Genomic DNA, 14,719 nt, shown 5'->3' on the forward strand with positions numbered 1-14,719 from the left:
CGATTGAACTGAACGATTTGAATAAAGTGAAAGGAAGACAATATTTTCTGCACCTTTCAAGGAAACTACTGCTGCCCAAAGCTGTGTTAGCATTTCAGCTAACTCTGCTTCCAGGGCCTTAGCTATCACATCAGTGGTGCGACTGTCTGAAAAACTTGGCAGTGAACATGTTCTACTGAATGTTATTTTTTCTCTTCTATTTAAATTATTTAAAAGATTGTCATAAATTGGGCCCTTATCAGAGGTTGTCAATTTCCAATCTAATTATGACAGTGAGGGAGACTAGCCACTGGAAGAAATTACCCAGGGGAGAGGTGGAGTCTCTGTTTCCTGGTGTCCTACCATCATAACTGGTTGGGAAGGTGCCTTTTAGTGAATTACAAGCAATTGGGCTCAATAGGGTGCTAAGAGTGTGAAATTTCATAGCCTGTGAAATAGAGGCCACATTAGGAGACTGAATTGTTTCACAACTGATGCCTCTATGAAAAACTCAGTGTGGGGTGCGGAACAGACTCTGCTGTTTTACTGGGTAGCCTGCTTGCTCCCCAGAATCAATAATAAGCAAGTGGGGTGATCCGGGGTGCAGCTCAAACATCCAGCTGGGCTGGCCAGGGGCAGAGGTCAGGCCTGCCAGGGAAAGGTGGGTGTGGCAGTGACTTTTGGCAGGAACTCAGCCCATTGAGCAAAGACAATTAGTTGGGAATTGGTCCTGCTTTGAGCAGGGGGTTGGACTAGATACCTCCTGAGGTCCCTTCCAACCCTGATAGTCTATGATTCTATGAGTGAGGCATCTGTGACCTCACAGAGCTCCCTTGCCAACAGCCAGGCAGGACAGGGATGCAGGGCAAGGGGAACCTTGCAGATCCCTGTAGCCTTGCTACCGCAAGCCTCCATCTTCGCTTTACCAGAGAAAGGTTATGAGCAGACAATGGCTGGAAGTTGAAGCTAGACCAATACACACTGGAAAGAAGGTGAGGAGCATTTTTAACATCAGAGTTTGGAGCAATTCCCTGAGGGTTGTGCTGGATTTTCCACAACTGGCCTCTTTTAAAATCAAGCTTCGGTGTCTTACTAAAAACCTGCTCTAATTCCTATGGGAATTATTTTGAGGCACATTCTATTGCCGAAGTGAAAGAGAAAGTCAGACGACAGTGGTTTCCTCTGGGCTTGGAATTAATCTGTGACTCGCTGGGGGCGTTTGGAATGTGGCCATTTTGCTTCCCTCTTCCTCCTTCCCTCTTGTCCCTTCTTCTCAATTGGAAAACGGGCCACCAGAAAAGCCTGATTTCCACCCTGTGCCCTTCCATTCGTGCTGTAAGCTGAAGGGCATTGTGACTTGAGAGTGAATTCAGCCAGTCAGTGCTGACTCTCCACAGGTGATTTGCATAAGTCAGTAAAGGAACCTGCAGGTTTCCGTGGGAGCGATGCCCAAGGCAGGGCTCAGGCTTCGGGTTTATGCTCAGGGTTAGTGGAGTCAGGGAGCGACAGGTGGCTGAGTTCCCTCTGGTGTCACAATGTTACTGCTCAGGTTCCTCTGCCTGCTGCACCACCTGGGCAGTGACTGTCAAGGGGAAGGTTTTGTGGATTTGAAACTTAGAACCCAGGAAGCGCAGAAGAGGACTGGCTTAGAGAGTTTGGCAGTAAAATGTAGGTTTTGTGGCAATATCCTGTGCAATTGCTACTGGATCCGGGAGGGAGACAGCATTCCTGCCCCTCCCACCACCTCTTAGCTGGGCCTACATAAAAGAGACTAGCTAGAGTTTTGCACACTTGTTTGTTTGAGACTGAGCAAATAAGGCCCAACAAATTACTGCTAGGATGAATTTTGAAGCCTCCTCTCCTTGACTAGAATACAAGCAGTTTCTGATTCTCTCAGATGAAGTAGTTCTTTTAAAATCAAGGGCAAGACCAATCAGTGGCTTTTTCACAGCCCAACCTCAATCCCCCCAAAAGAGATTTTATTTTTATTTAAACTGGGTGTTTTAAATTTATATTGAAAAAGTTTTTTTTTTAAACTTATCAAGTATAAAATTTGAAATGATGACAAGTGATGTTAAGGCCTCTAGTTGCTCCAGCCTATTAAAGTAATTTAAATAACTACATATATGAAGAAGTCCATGTTTGCTGCCAAGTGTCAGAGGAAGTCAAAGCACTGAACTGTTGGAAGTCATTGCGTAAGCACCTGGGGGTCCAGAAGTTATTGAAACACTCAGCCAGATTTTGGCAGCACTAGTCTCTTCTGCGGGTGCAGAAAGAATATTTTCTTCATTCCAGTTGATGCAGCTACTTCATTCAAATGTAAGAAACTGATTGGGAGTTGGAAAAGGATGAAGGCTTCTTTTCCCCTTGTAAAATATGAATAAAGGCTAGAGAGGAGGAGGTGTGAGCTACTACTTCTAAAATCTGGAAGGACATTATGAGCAGGAACAATCAGTTCAGTGCACGAACTAGAGATACTTCCTTACCTCAGTTTGTTTGAAATGGTTCTGTCAACCTTTTTGTTTTTCTGTATCCTGCAAAACCAGCAAGTCAACATGTTTGAATGGATCCCTATTCCTAGCATCATAGAAGACTAGGGCTGGAACAGACCTCAGGGGGTATCTAGTCCAACCCCCTGCTACAGGCAGGACCAACCCCAACTTCATCATCCCAGCCAGGGCTTTGTCAAGCTGACCTTTAAAAACTTGTAAGGATGGAGATTCCACCACCTCCCTAGGGAACCCATTCCAGGGCTTCACCACCCTCCTAGTGAACTAGTGTTTCCTAATAGCCAAGCTAAGCCTTCCACAGTGCAACATGAGACCATTGCTCCGTGTTCTGTCATCGGCCACCACTACGAATTTCATGAGAATCAATCCCTCATTAGGAAAATCACTCAAAAATACAACTACAAAACATTTGGAATGAAATCAATCCACCCTGACCTGTAGTGTCTGGGGGTGTGGGCCTCTGAGGCTAGACTGAGACCCTCATTGGCTAGAACCACCCAGTGAGCCAGTAACAATATCCACTCCTGTTACCGTCCAAGCCACCGCAGTACAAGGAACAGCTGAGGGCTGCGGGAGACAGAGGGGTGCTGAGAAGGTCTAACTCATGACTGCCAACCCAGAGATGTGTTATTGGCTTTGGATGGGGGACAAGGAGCAAATCCGTCAGTCACTACAACAGGTCCCACTCGGAGCCAGGGAGACTGGGAATCGAGTCCTGCTGGCACTGCCAGCTCTGGTTTTCTGGAGGAGGAGGAAGCCCCCAGCTCCCCTAGCTGACCCTGAGGCACCTTCTGGGCCCAAATGGAGGTGGCCCCGGGTACAGCTATGGAGTGTCCCAGGAGCGTTCCGCTAGTGGCATTGTATTGTTTTCACAGCCAGTTTCGATCGCTGGTTGCTACCCCTTGCCCTGCTGGCAGGGCATTGAGCGGCACCCGTTGCCGGCCACCTGGGTGCAGGAGATCGAGGAGGGTGAAGGGAGGAGCAACCCTCAGCATCTGCCACCCTGCTCCATCTGATCTAGAGTAAGTAAGTGGAGTTCTCCAGAGCCATCCCCAGTGTGGTGGGAATATCCCACCACTAGGGCTCCCACCCCGTCCCTTGTCAGGGTTTGTTCCCCAGGTTGAGGGTTCCTGTGCCCTGGGGTGGGATGTGTCGGGAGGAGAAATTGCCTCAGCAGAGGGGAGGTGGGCAGGGGAGCAGGCAGGCTCGTTAATGAGAGGCTGCCTTGAAGCCAGACTCATGGCTGCTCCCCACTCACTTCCAGGATGGAGCGAATCCGGCAGATGCTGAGGAGGAAGGCCGGGCAGGTGGCTCCACAGCCAGAAGACATCAGCCAGCCTGCCCAGGCAGAGAGTGGCCCCTCTGTCCCCGCGGGCAGGGAAGAGGCTCGTGCCCAGGGGAAAGGGAGGAGCTGCTTCGCCTGCTGGAGGAGGCGGAAGACAGCAGCTCCTCTAGCTGACCCGGAGGCACCTTCTGGGTCGAAACGGAGGTGGCCCCGGGTTCAGCCATGGAGCAGAGAGCCAGGGGAGGGCAGGAGCCGGGGACGCCAGCTCTGGGGCTTCCTTTGCAGGAAGCCAAGGAGCCAGGAGCTGCGCCCCAGGGCCCAGCAGGAGCCTCCCGCCGGCCCCACCCTGGCCCCAGAGGAGCCTCCTGCCGGCCCCACCCTGGCCCCAGAGGAGCCTCCCACCGGCCCCACCCTGGCCCCAGAGGAGCCTCCCGCCGGCCCCACCCTGGTGACTGCGGAGCCTCCCGCCGGCCCCACCCTGGCCCCAGAGGAGCCTCCCGCCGGCCCCACCCTGGCGACTGCGGAGCCTCCCGCCGGCCCCACCCTGGCGACTGCGGAGCCTCCCGCCGGCACCACCCTGGCCCCGGAGGAGCCTCCCGCCGGCACCACCCTGGCCCCGGAGGAGCCTCCCGCCAGCCCCACCCTGGCCCCGGAGGAGCCTCCCACCAGCCCCACCCTAGCAACGGAGGAGCCTCCTGCCAGCCCTACCCTGGCCATAGAGGAGCATCCCACCAGCCGCGAGCAGGATTTGAGTGATCATGGACAAACTCCAGCAGCTCCGCAGCACTCTGCGGGGCCAGCAGCTCCTCCGTGGGGTCTGGCAGCCCTGTCTTTGAAGGCTCCTTCTTTGGAGGTGAGGGGAGACCCAGGGGAAAGGGAGAAGGACTGGGGCGGTGGGGGACTAGTAACACCCTGTGCCCATGGGCTCGCCAAGGCGCTGGGACTGACCCACATGAGCCCCCCCTAACACCAGTGGGGGTGGCACAGCCACACCCCAAGGCAGGGGATGCTGGGCGGAGTCGGGGAGCTCCAGCCTCCCCTGATCATGTTGGGGGGGGGGGCTGACTGCCACGTGGCCCTGAGGCTGATGGGGCTGAGGGCGTCTCTGGGAGGGGCAGGGTGGGGCCCTCGCCACCACGGGGCTCCTTACAGAGAAAGGGGAAACATGGAGCCTTCTCTGTCCACTGCATCCCCCCAGCAGCAGAAGGGATTAAACTTTCTCCTTCCCTCCCTGGTGCAGACACCCCCAGTGCCCAGGTGTCGTGGCCTGAGGAGGAGGAAGAGGAGGAGTGCGAGGAGGAGGAGGAGCAGGAGGAGCAGGATTTCTGCCCTGAGGAAGACATCATCTTGGTGATCCAGCAGCACCTGCAGGGCGGAGCTGAGGTACAAAAATCCCCCAGCTGTGCTGCCCCCCAGTCTGTCCTGCTCCTTGTTCCATCCCCACCCAGGCAGGGGGGTCTTGCACCAGAGAATCCCTCACCCCCAATGGGGGGGACACATCTCCTCTGTTATCTGGCACCCCAAAGTGGGGACATTTGTCCCACACAGGCCAAGGTCCTTGCAGACACTGTCCATGTTCCAACCCCTGTCTGCGCAGGGAGACACTGGTTTTGGGAAGGGGACGGCTTTCCCTGTCCAACCCCATGGAGGTCCTGAGCCCTGGAGCTGGTTTGGGTGTGGGGTCCAGGGCATGTGCCTTGATCCTGATGTGCTGTTCATGGATCAGGGGTTCAGAGGGGATTGCGTTACCCCTCCGTGGCTGATCCCAGCCTTCCCTCCTCTCCTCATTCTCTGATCTCCTGCCTGGACTCTCCCGGGGATCCTACCTCCCATCCATTGCAGTTTGGCTGGTCCATACTCTGCTGGGTTCCAGGCCCTGCACAGAGAACTGCGAAGAGCAAGGATTGACGAGGCAGCAGGCATCCGGCCATGAACTCTTGCGAAGTGTCCCTGGAGTGATGTGAATGAGAGAGACCAGGATGTGCCTTTTGAGTCTTGCCAGGGCTCCTGGAGAATCCTCCTCATTGTCCCCTGACTGGTGTAGCCCCATGTCCCATGACTGACGGGTGCTCCCTCTTCTTGCAGGCTCTGCACAACTGCTATTCGCAGAGCCTGGACACCATCCTCAGGAGCCAGCTAACAGAGACCCCCACCTTGGAGAAGCTGCAGCACCTCCTGGAGGTGAGTAGAATGGACGGGGTGGAATTGCCCCTGAGCCCTGTGGGAGGGCAGTAAAGGAGAGACTAGAAGAGCCACGTTTCCATTGTGTCCTCCCAGCTTGGACCCAGCCGGCCACACGTTCCCAGAGCTGCCAGTGCAGAGGGAAGGAGCTGGGACTGTCAGCCAGAGCTCTGCACGGTTGCATTAAGCACTAACAGTGAGCACCAGGCCTGGCTGGGGCCTGAGAGACTGAACCCCCTTTTCAAGCTCTGCCACCAGGGCTCGGCTACTCCACCCTGAGCACAAAGTGTCAGCCCCTTGGGGAGGGGGAGAGGCTGGTTTGTAGAGCATGTATGCCTGCCCGCTGACCCTCCCCTGCCTCCTTCTCCTGCAGCACATCCATCGCTCTCTCCTGGCAAACAACCCCCAGGAGAGAGCCAGGGCCGTCCAGACCAGTGCGGCCCTGCTCCAGTTCGCCACCTCCCTGCCTGGATTTGACGTAAGTGACCTCTGACCCCAGCGTCCTGCAGAGTCAAGTTCCTCATCCCCTGGCTAATTGGTCCCCCCGGGTCCGTAAGGGACTGCGTTCCATAGGCCGCTCGGTGGCAGGGTCGTGCCTGGCCTCAGGGCCCTTGTTATTCTGGAGCAGCGAGGCAGCGAGTGCTCAGCGAGGGCCCTTGCCCTGCTCCCTTTGCTCCGAGCTCCCTTGGGGGCAGAGAGGAAGAGGGCTGTCGCTCCTCTCCCCCAGCGCCTCCTACAGAGGGGTGGGAGCAGAGCTCAGGTCCAGGGGCGCTGGGGAGCTGAAGGGAGAATAGTGATGGATTCCCCTCTCCTTCTCCTTCCACCAGACCTCCTCCGCCTTCTCCAAGGCAGGAGAATTCGTTCTGCAGCTGGGTCTCTGGATATCCCACCCAGCCAGTAACATCAGTCGGCATGCCAAGGGTGGGATATACTGGCTTTACTGGCTCCTGCTCCGGAAGAGGGGTAAGAAACCCAGCTGGGCAATGGGACCCATGGAAACGAGCCTCTGGGAGACTAGCTCCAGCTGGCCATTGGGACGCCTCTAGAACTAAGGCCTCTCTGCTTAGACCCGCTGTAGCGGGGAAGAGGAATCCCAATAGAAACAAGACCCCTCCTTTGAGACTCCCTCTGCTGGGCAGTAGGACCCTGCAGAAAGAAGCCCCCTCCTCTGAGACCGACCCCAGCTTAGATGGTGACTCTTTCTCTCCCCCTCTCTCTGAATTAGGGAGATGAGTGTGAAAGTGCCAAGGAAATTGGCTGCTTTATCTCAGAGCCCGGCTCTGTCCCCCAGCCCAGGGAAATCAGCCCACCCAGTACGGGGCAGCCAGCTCGTGAGGGGACAGGAACGGAGCTATTGAGACACATGGAGGGAAAGAGCCCATCATGAGGGCAGGGGCAGGAGCAGGCACCACAGGGGACGGACACAAAGCTTGTAGGGTGTCACCAGTCGGGTAGCCAGGGCCAGATCTTGACTTCAGTGGGTGCGGGGGGTTCTCAGTATTAGACACCCCCATGACCGTAAGGGTCACATGATTACGGTGATGGCTGAAACAAATCCCCCTTCTGGTACTAACCCGCCTGGCATGGACCCTGCGATTCCATTGGGCTGCGGATGCCAGGAGGAGCCTGGCCAGTGTGCACCCAGAAGGAAACAGGCACTGAAAGTGGAAGGCCAAACCTCCCCAATGGGTGTGTCTTTCTCCCCCAGGGCTCAACACCAGCGAGGCCCCAGACTTGTGGTGCCGGGACGGGCTCCATGACCCCGAGCGCCTGGGGTATAGAAATCTGGCCAGGGTGGGAGAGGTAAGGACTCTCCGCCGGTGCATTGCAGCAGCTCAGGTGTGGAGCTGTCTCCCGCTGCAGTGAGTGTGTCATGGACACAGGGCAAGAGCCTGCTCCTTATTTCCAGCAGAGTATGTGAGGCTCCTGGGAATGTCCGTGGGGTGAGGTGTGGGAATGAACCAGATCTAAAAGACCCCGAACCTCTAGCGGGTGAGCTGCAGCAGCTATCGCTGCTGGGAGCAGCAGGGGTCCTGGGCTGTCTGTGTGAGCTGGGTTCCAGAGCACGCAGACACATTCCCAGCATCTCATGGCACCTGCGGTGAATCCTGCTCCTTAAGAGCTATTGGAGGCCTCAGTGCCTGCAGCCTCCTACTGACGGGGGTTCCTGGTCCATGGGGCCTCAAAGGTTGGCTGCCCCAGGACTCTTCTCCACCTTGTGAGACACTCGAGGGATTTGGAGCCAGGTTCTGGGCCATTGTAAGGGCTCTGGTTCTTTTGGTTTTAGGCCTTTGGCGAGCTGTTCACAGAGGAGCAGAAAAGATCTTTCCTCCAGGCGGGCCTGCTGGCCATTCACCACCCCCTCCTCTGCGTCAGCCAGGCTGGCCTGGTGCTGACGTATTCCATCCTGGGGGAAGCTGGCCAGCTGCTAGAGGACGAGGTAACCAAAGAGGGGTCACCTGGGGAGAGACCCCCCAGGGCCTTTCACCTCCAGGCCATTGAAAATCACTTCCATCCCATCCCCATGCGCTGACCAGGGAGCAAGGAGAGGGTGACCCCAGACAGGTGCCATTGGTCGGTGCCAGCTTCTCCCCTGAGCAGCTCAAAGCAGGGCAGACCCAGCTCCCCAGCAAGGCTATTTCCTAACAGGCGTCACATCAGCACGACACGCTGCCATTGCTCATGCTAGGGGCTGCCAACTCCCCTAGTCCCTTCTGTGAGCCTTTCATCCCCCTCGGGGCCTCAGGCCGGTTCCTAGAGCTCTGGTATCATGTTATCCCAGCCCCCACCTGCTCTGGGAGAACTGGAGGAGTCAGTCAGCAGAGGCTGCATAAGTGCCCCATTCACCAGAGCCACTGCCCATGGCATCACGTTAAGGACATGGGGATCCCTTGGGGAAAGGTGTCCACTTCCTCTCACCCGCTGGCACTACTGCCCAAAGCCTCCCAGCTCCCGGCTGGAGGAGGCAAGAGTGGCTGAGGGGACTCTGGGGAGCGGAGCTGGATTCCCGCTGGGTTGGGAGGTAGAACAGCTCTCAGGGGGACTGGGAGGAGTGGGGGCAGGAGTTCGTTCCACAATGGTGGGAGAGGGGATGGAAGTCACTAGAGAAGAGAGAAGATTTCGTCTCGGGGGTTGGGCGGGGGAATCCGTCCCTCAGACATGGGGAGGAAATGTTGCTGGCTCCCGGTGCCGTTAATACCCTTCGTTCTTGTGGGTGTCGGAGTCTCTGATTGATCCTTGTTCCCTTGCAACAGGAGGACATCGCATAAAGGTCCAGCTGTTTAACATCAGGGTCTTGGGCCAGGTGCCCGACGCCCTGCAGGGGCTGTGCTCCGTGGGGCAGCACTGAAGACCCCCCACCCTCGCATGACCGGCTCGGACCCCCTGCCGCAGGTACTGCTCTGTCTCACTGTGCCTGGGGGGAAGGGCTGGGGAGCGCCATAGAGCCCCCCACAGCACTGAGAGAAACCAAGGCCGAGCACCTCTCTCTGGACACCCTGCCCCACCCGACCCCTGGGGCTGGGGCCAGGCCAGATACTGGTTGGGAAGAATCAGGCTGTGGGGCTGGCCCAGAAGTGAGAGCATCCGCAGAGCCAGGGGTTGTGCTCAATAGCCATTGCAGTCTGGGAGGGGTGGCCTGACATGGGGCCCCTCCCCCGTCGTCACTGCTCAGACCCTCCCATGGCCCTTGTCACCCCTGACTCAGCGAATGTCCGACCATCCCCCAGCCGGGGCCCAATCCACCCACCTGGTATCTGAGCCCTTCCCAGCCGGGAATGAAACTCCCCCCGAACACCCTAGGGCAGGGGAGGAGCCTCCCCGTCCGGCCGGTGGGAACTGAGATGCAGAGGAAGGGCTGTGGGCCTGGTCACACAATCCTGGGTGTAGATCTGGGACGTGGACTGGGTCCCGGCCTAGAGCCTTTCCCCCAGGGGCACCTTCGCTTCTGCCCCTTTGGTCTCCCCTCCGGCCAGGGGTCTGTGAGTGTGAAATGAACAGGGAGGGTGGCGGGGTCCTGGCACACAGCCTGGATGGGAGCTCCCCTTGGCTTGGAGCCCAGGCTCAGAGACATCTTTGTCACCCCGCTGTCCTTCTGTTATTGCTAGGAAGGGAGTCCCCCGATGAGGGGTCTCCAGGGCTCCAGTAAGTCATCCTCACTCCCGCCCACATGTACCCCCTGCCCTGCCCTGCCCTCCGGTTTCTCGCTGTTGACTCTGGCTGGACTCTTGACTCCGGTCTCTGGCGATGACTTTGGCGTGACCCTTCTTGGCTCCAGATTTGGGTTCTGAACCCTGGCTCAGTATTCTCCTTGCCTTTCTCTAGCCTCGCTCCAGGCCCTCCAGCCACCTGCTCCAGCCCTGCCACCTCCTTCTCCTCCTGATCTTCCCCAACCCCTTCAATTTTGACTGCATGGCTTCGATCTTTGCATGGATATGGACTTTGCCTCGTACTTCCGACCACCCGGCTTCGACCTCCGGCCTGGACATGGACACTGGCTCCCGTTCTGCCTGCAAACACTCAACACCCGGCAGCAGTAGACAGGCCCCACCATTAATCAAAGCCTAACCCCGCCCCATGACCCCTTAGTCCCTCCCACCTGTCTCCGGAAGTCCCGCCCCATGGGGGTATTACTTCGTGGTCAAGGCGGCCACATGACTGGAAGCCAGGTGTGTCATGTGACCCCTCTAAGAACTCCTCCCACCACCCTCTACCAATCAGGATGGGTTTTCTCCCAGAAGGACCACCCCAAGAGGAGATTTGACCAATCAGGGCGAGCTCTGGGGTAGGAGGGTGACCTATCCCGACGTGTGTCTTGTGACCCCTCTAAGAACTCCTCTCACTGCCCTCAACCAATTAGGATCGGTTTTGTCCTGACAGGACCACCCCCAGAGGAGATTCTGACCAATCAGGGCGAGTTCTGGGGGAGGGTGACCTGTCTGGGAGAGGGTCGTATGATCCCACTAAGAACTCCTCCCAGGGCCCTCTGCCAATCAGAGTGCAGCACCATCACCTCCTAAGTCCCAGTGCTGGACGGACGAGGCCATCTCTCACCAAGGACACATGGTTTAGAAATCGTGGGAAGGCTGCTGAGAGGAAACCTGGACTCCTTCACCACCCCCGTGAGAACTTCGGACTCTGTCTTCGCCCCGAAGGTCTTTGACCATCTGTGGAGTAAGCGCTACATCAGCGACAGTGCCGAGGAGGAGGAGGGAGCGACCGAGGGGAGCCCTTTGGCCCAGCCGTTGATGGATACGCCGGAACCCGAACCCAAAACCCAACGAGCACCCCAACGAGCATGGTGGCCTCTCTTTGTTCACCCCCTTAGAGGTGGAATGCGACTGCGGCTCGGGGGAGTCACCAGTGCACAAGGTGAACACAGGTAAAGGAATGATTAAGTCAGGGGTGAAAGTAACTTCCAGGACTTACCGGTACTGCCGGAGTCCTGAGGGGGTTTGGCCTCAACCTGAAGGGGCGGGGCCTCTCAAGATTTAAAGATCCTGGAGCATCGGCTGTGGCTGGGAGCCCCAGGGCCTTTAAATTCCCCCCGCAGCTCTGGCAGCCGGGTTCGAGCGTGGATTTAATGGGCCCGGCGCTCCCATGGCTGTGGGGAGCCTGAGCCTTACCCAGTTGGAGCCAGGATTTAAAGGGCCCGGAGCTCCTGCCGCTGCGGAAAGCTCTCAGCCCTTTAATTCCCTGCCCCAGCCTGGGTGCTGGAGCTGTGGGGGGGGCAATTAAAGGGCACTGGGATCTACGCAGCCACGGGGAGCGCTGAACCCATTAAATCCTGGCTCCAGCCCAGCTGCTGGAGCTGCGGGGTGGGGGGTGGGGGGCGAGATGTCATGGGCTCTGGGTGCCCCGCAACTGCCAGAGCTGTGAGCCCTTTACTTGCTGGCCCCAGCGTGGCATTGATCTGTCTCACTGCAGCAGTGGGTGCTCCAGGCCGTTTAAATCCACATCTGAACCCGGCTGCCAGAGCTGCGGGTGAATTTAAAGGGCTCTGGGCCTCAGAGCCGTGGGATCTCTGAAGCAGAGATTAAAATAAGCCATTACAGTCCAATACGGCGTACCAGGAAGAGCCAATATGCCGTGCCGGACCGCTCTGGCTTCCTCAGCAGGGATTTGAACAGGAGCTCTGGCAGCTGCAGGGAGCCGAGAGCCCTTTAATTTTCCCCCGCAGCTCTAGCAGCTGGGCTGGGGCCAGATTTAAAGGGCTCGGTGCTCCCTGCAGTCATGGGAGCTCCGGGCCCTTTAAATCCACACCCGAATCCGGCTGCCGGAGCTGCGGGGGGGGGGGGGGGGATTTAAAGGGCTTGGGGCGCAACGGCGGCCGGGGCCCAGGGCCCGTGAATTTGCCCCTGAGCCCAGGGTTGATTTAAAGGCCCTGGGGCTCCCAGCCACAGCCGATGCTCCAGGACCTTTAAATCTTGAGGCCCCGCCTCTTCCAGTTTAGGCCACGCCCCCTTAGTATTCATGCAGTACCAGTAAATCCTGGAAGTTACTTTTACCCCTGTTGTGAGCCCATTAAATCCCGGCCCCAGCCCAGCTGCTGGAGCTGCAGGGGGGGAGATTTAATGGGCTCTGGGTTCCCAGCAACCGCAGGAGCTCTGAGCCCTTTAATTCCCGGCCCCAGCCCAGCTCCTGGAGTTGCGGGGGGAATTTAAACGGCTCTGGGCTCCCCGCAGCCATAGGAGTTCTGAGACAGAGGTGAAAGTAAGCCGGTACGGGCCAGTACAGCATAGCGGCAAGAGCCAGTACGCTGTGCCGGACCACACCAGCTTCCTCAGCGGGGATTTAAAGGGCTCAGAGCTCCGGCGGCTGCAGGAGCCCAGAGCCCTTTAAATCCCTCCTCCCCTCCCACCGCAGCTCCGGCAGCCAGGCTGGGGCTGGGAATTAAAAAGCTCGGTGCTCCCCGCAGTGGCAGGAGTTCTGGGCCCTTCAAATCCCGGCCCCAGCCCGGAAATGCTCTGGCTCCCTGCAGCCATGGGAGCTCCGGGCCCTTTAAATCCACATCCGAACCCGGCTGCCAGAGCTGCGGGGGAATTTAAAGGGCGCTGGGCTCCCGGTAGCCGCGGGAGCTCTGAGCCCTTTAATTCCCAGCCCCAGCCTGGCTTCCGGAGCTGCGGGGGGTATTTACAGGTCTCTGGGCTTCCCGCAGCCGCGGGATCTCTGAGCCCTTTAAATCCTGGCCCCTGCCCAGCTGCCGGAGCTGCGGGGGGAAATTAAAGGGCTCTGGGCTCCCCGCAGCCGTGGGATCTCTGAAGCAGAGATGAAAATAAGCCATTACAGTCCAGTACGGCGTACCAGGAAGAGCCAATATGCCGTGCTGGACCGCACCGTCTTCCTGGGCAGGGATTTGAATGGCTCAGAGCTCCAGCAGCTGCAGGGAGCCCAGAGCCCTTTAATTTTCCCCCGCAGCACTGGCAGCTGGGCTGGGTCCAGGATTTAAAGGGCTCAGAGCTCCTGCAGCTGCGGGAAGCCCAAAGCCCTTTAAATCCCTCCTCCCCTCCCACCGCAGCTCCGGCAGCCAGGCTGGGGCTGGGAATTAAAAAGCTCTGTGCTCCCTGCAGCGGCAGGAGCTTCGGGCCCTTCAAATCCCGGCCCCAGCCCGGCCAATGCTCTGGCTCCCTGCAGCCGTGGGAGCTCCGGGCCCTTTAAATCCACACCCGAACCCGGCTGCCAGAGCTGCGGGGGAATTTAAAGGGCTCGGGGCTCCGCAGCGGCCTGAGCCCTGGGCCCTTTAATTTGCCCCGGACCCAGGGTTGATTTAAAGGCCCTGGGGCTCCCAGCCATAGCCGATGCTCCAGGACCTTTAATTCTTGAGGCCCCGCCTCTTCCAGTTGAGGCCACGCCCCCCAGGACTCCAGCAGTACCGGTAAGTCCTGGAACTTACTTTCACCCCTGCTGTGCAGGGCCGCCCGGGGGGGGGCAAGAGGGGCAATTTGCCCCAGGCCCCGGGCCCCACAGGGGCCCCCACGAGAGTTTTTTGGGGCCTCTGGAGCGGGGTCCTTCACTCGCTCCGGGGGGCTCAGAAAACTGTTGCAGGGCCGGGCCCAGGAGCTTCTTCCGCTCCCAGTCTTCGCCGGCGGGGGGTCCTTCCGCTCCGTGGCGGAAGGACCCCACACTGGTGAATTACCGCCGAAGTGGGACCCGCTGCTGAAATGAAGCCAGGTCTTCGGCGGTCATTCGGCGGCGGGGGGCCCTTCCGTTCCTGGTCCCGCCGCCGAAGTGCCCTGAAGACCCACGGCGGGGACCCCCGCCGCCGAATTACCGCCAAAGACCTGGCTGCACCCCACTGCCGAAGATCCCGGGCCCCCGGAATCCTCTGGGCGGCCCTGCCGCTGTGAGCCCTTTAAATCCCAGCCCCAGCCCGGCTCCTGGAGCTGCGGGGGGAATTTAAAGGACTCTGGTCTCCCTGCAGCCGCGGGAGCTCCGAGCCCTTTAAATCCCCGCCGAGGAAGCCGGTGCGGTATGGCACGGCGTACTGGCTCTGGCTGGTACTCCGTACTGGCCCGTACCGGCTTACTGTCACCTCTGGATTAAGTGACGGTCGAGGTCGTGAGACGTTCCCTAGAGCTCTCTTGGCCGCATTGCCCATGACGGAAGGTGGTACGTTCCGTTCCGCCATGACATTCATAAACACATCCCATCTTTAAGGTCCATGTCTGCTAGGAACAGAGCACGTCTGGGTCACGGCCCGGACTAAGTCGAGCATGTTAGAACCATTAACCACAGAGCCTTTGTACACAAAAGGCCCTTTATCGTT

General features: G+C 58.4%; 1 protein-coding gene across 1 annotated transcript; it reads left to right on the top strand.

The window, feature by feature from the left end:
* The first annotated feature begins 4,532 nt into the window (after positions 1–4,532).
* On the top strand, positions 4,533–9,224 carry LOC120403264. The gene is made up of 8 exons (XM_039534118.1): positions 4,533–4,584; positions 5,114–5,157; positions 5,860–5,955; positions 6,329–6,433; positions 6,783–6,918; positions 7,664–7,758; positions 8,243–8,434; positions 9,210–9,224. The coding sequence occupies exons 1-8, from the start codon at positions 4,533–4,535 to the stop codon at positions 9,222–9,224; spliced, it is 735 nt and encodes a 244-aa protein (XP_039390052.1).
* The last annotated feature ends 5,495 nt before the right edge of the window (positions 9,225–14,719 follow it).

This window comes from Mauremys reevesii, linkage group 4 (assembly GCF_016161935.1).
Source record: "Mauremys reevesii isolate NIE-2019 linkage group 4, ASM1616193v1, whole genome shotgun sequence".
In the NCBI taxonomy this organism is placed as follows: domain Eukaryota; kingdom Metazoa; phylum Chordata; order Testudines; family Geoemydidae; genus Mauremys; species Mauremys reevesii.

What these genes read in the sequence shown, in the direction of transcription:
- LOC120403264 (XM_039534118.1), top strand. Translation starts at nt 4,533, where the DNA reads ATGGACAAACTCCAGCAGCTCCGCAGCACTCTGCGGGGCCAGCAGCTC. An exon ending in GCTCCTGCTCCGGAAGAGGG is followed by an intron (nt 6,919 to 7,663) that starts GTAAGAAACCCA and finishes TTTCTCCCCCAG; the next exon opens with GGCTCAACACCAGCGAGGCC. An exon ending in ATCTGGCCAGGGTGGGAGAG is followed by an intron (nt 7,759 to 8,242) that starts GTAAGGACTCTC and finishes TTTTGGTTTTAG; the next exon opens with GCCTTTGGCGAGCTGTTCAC.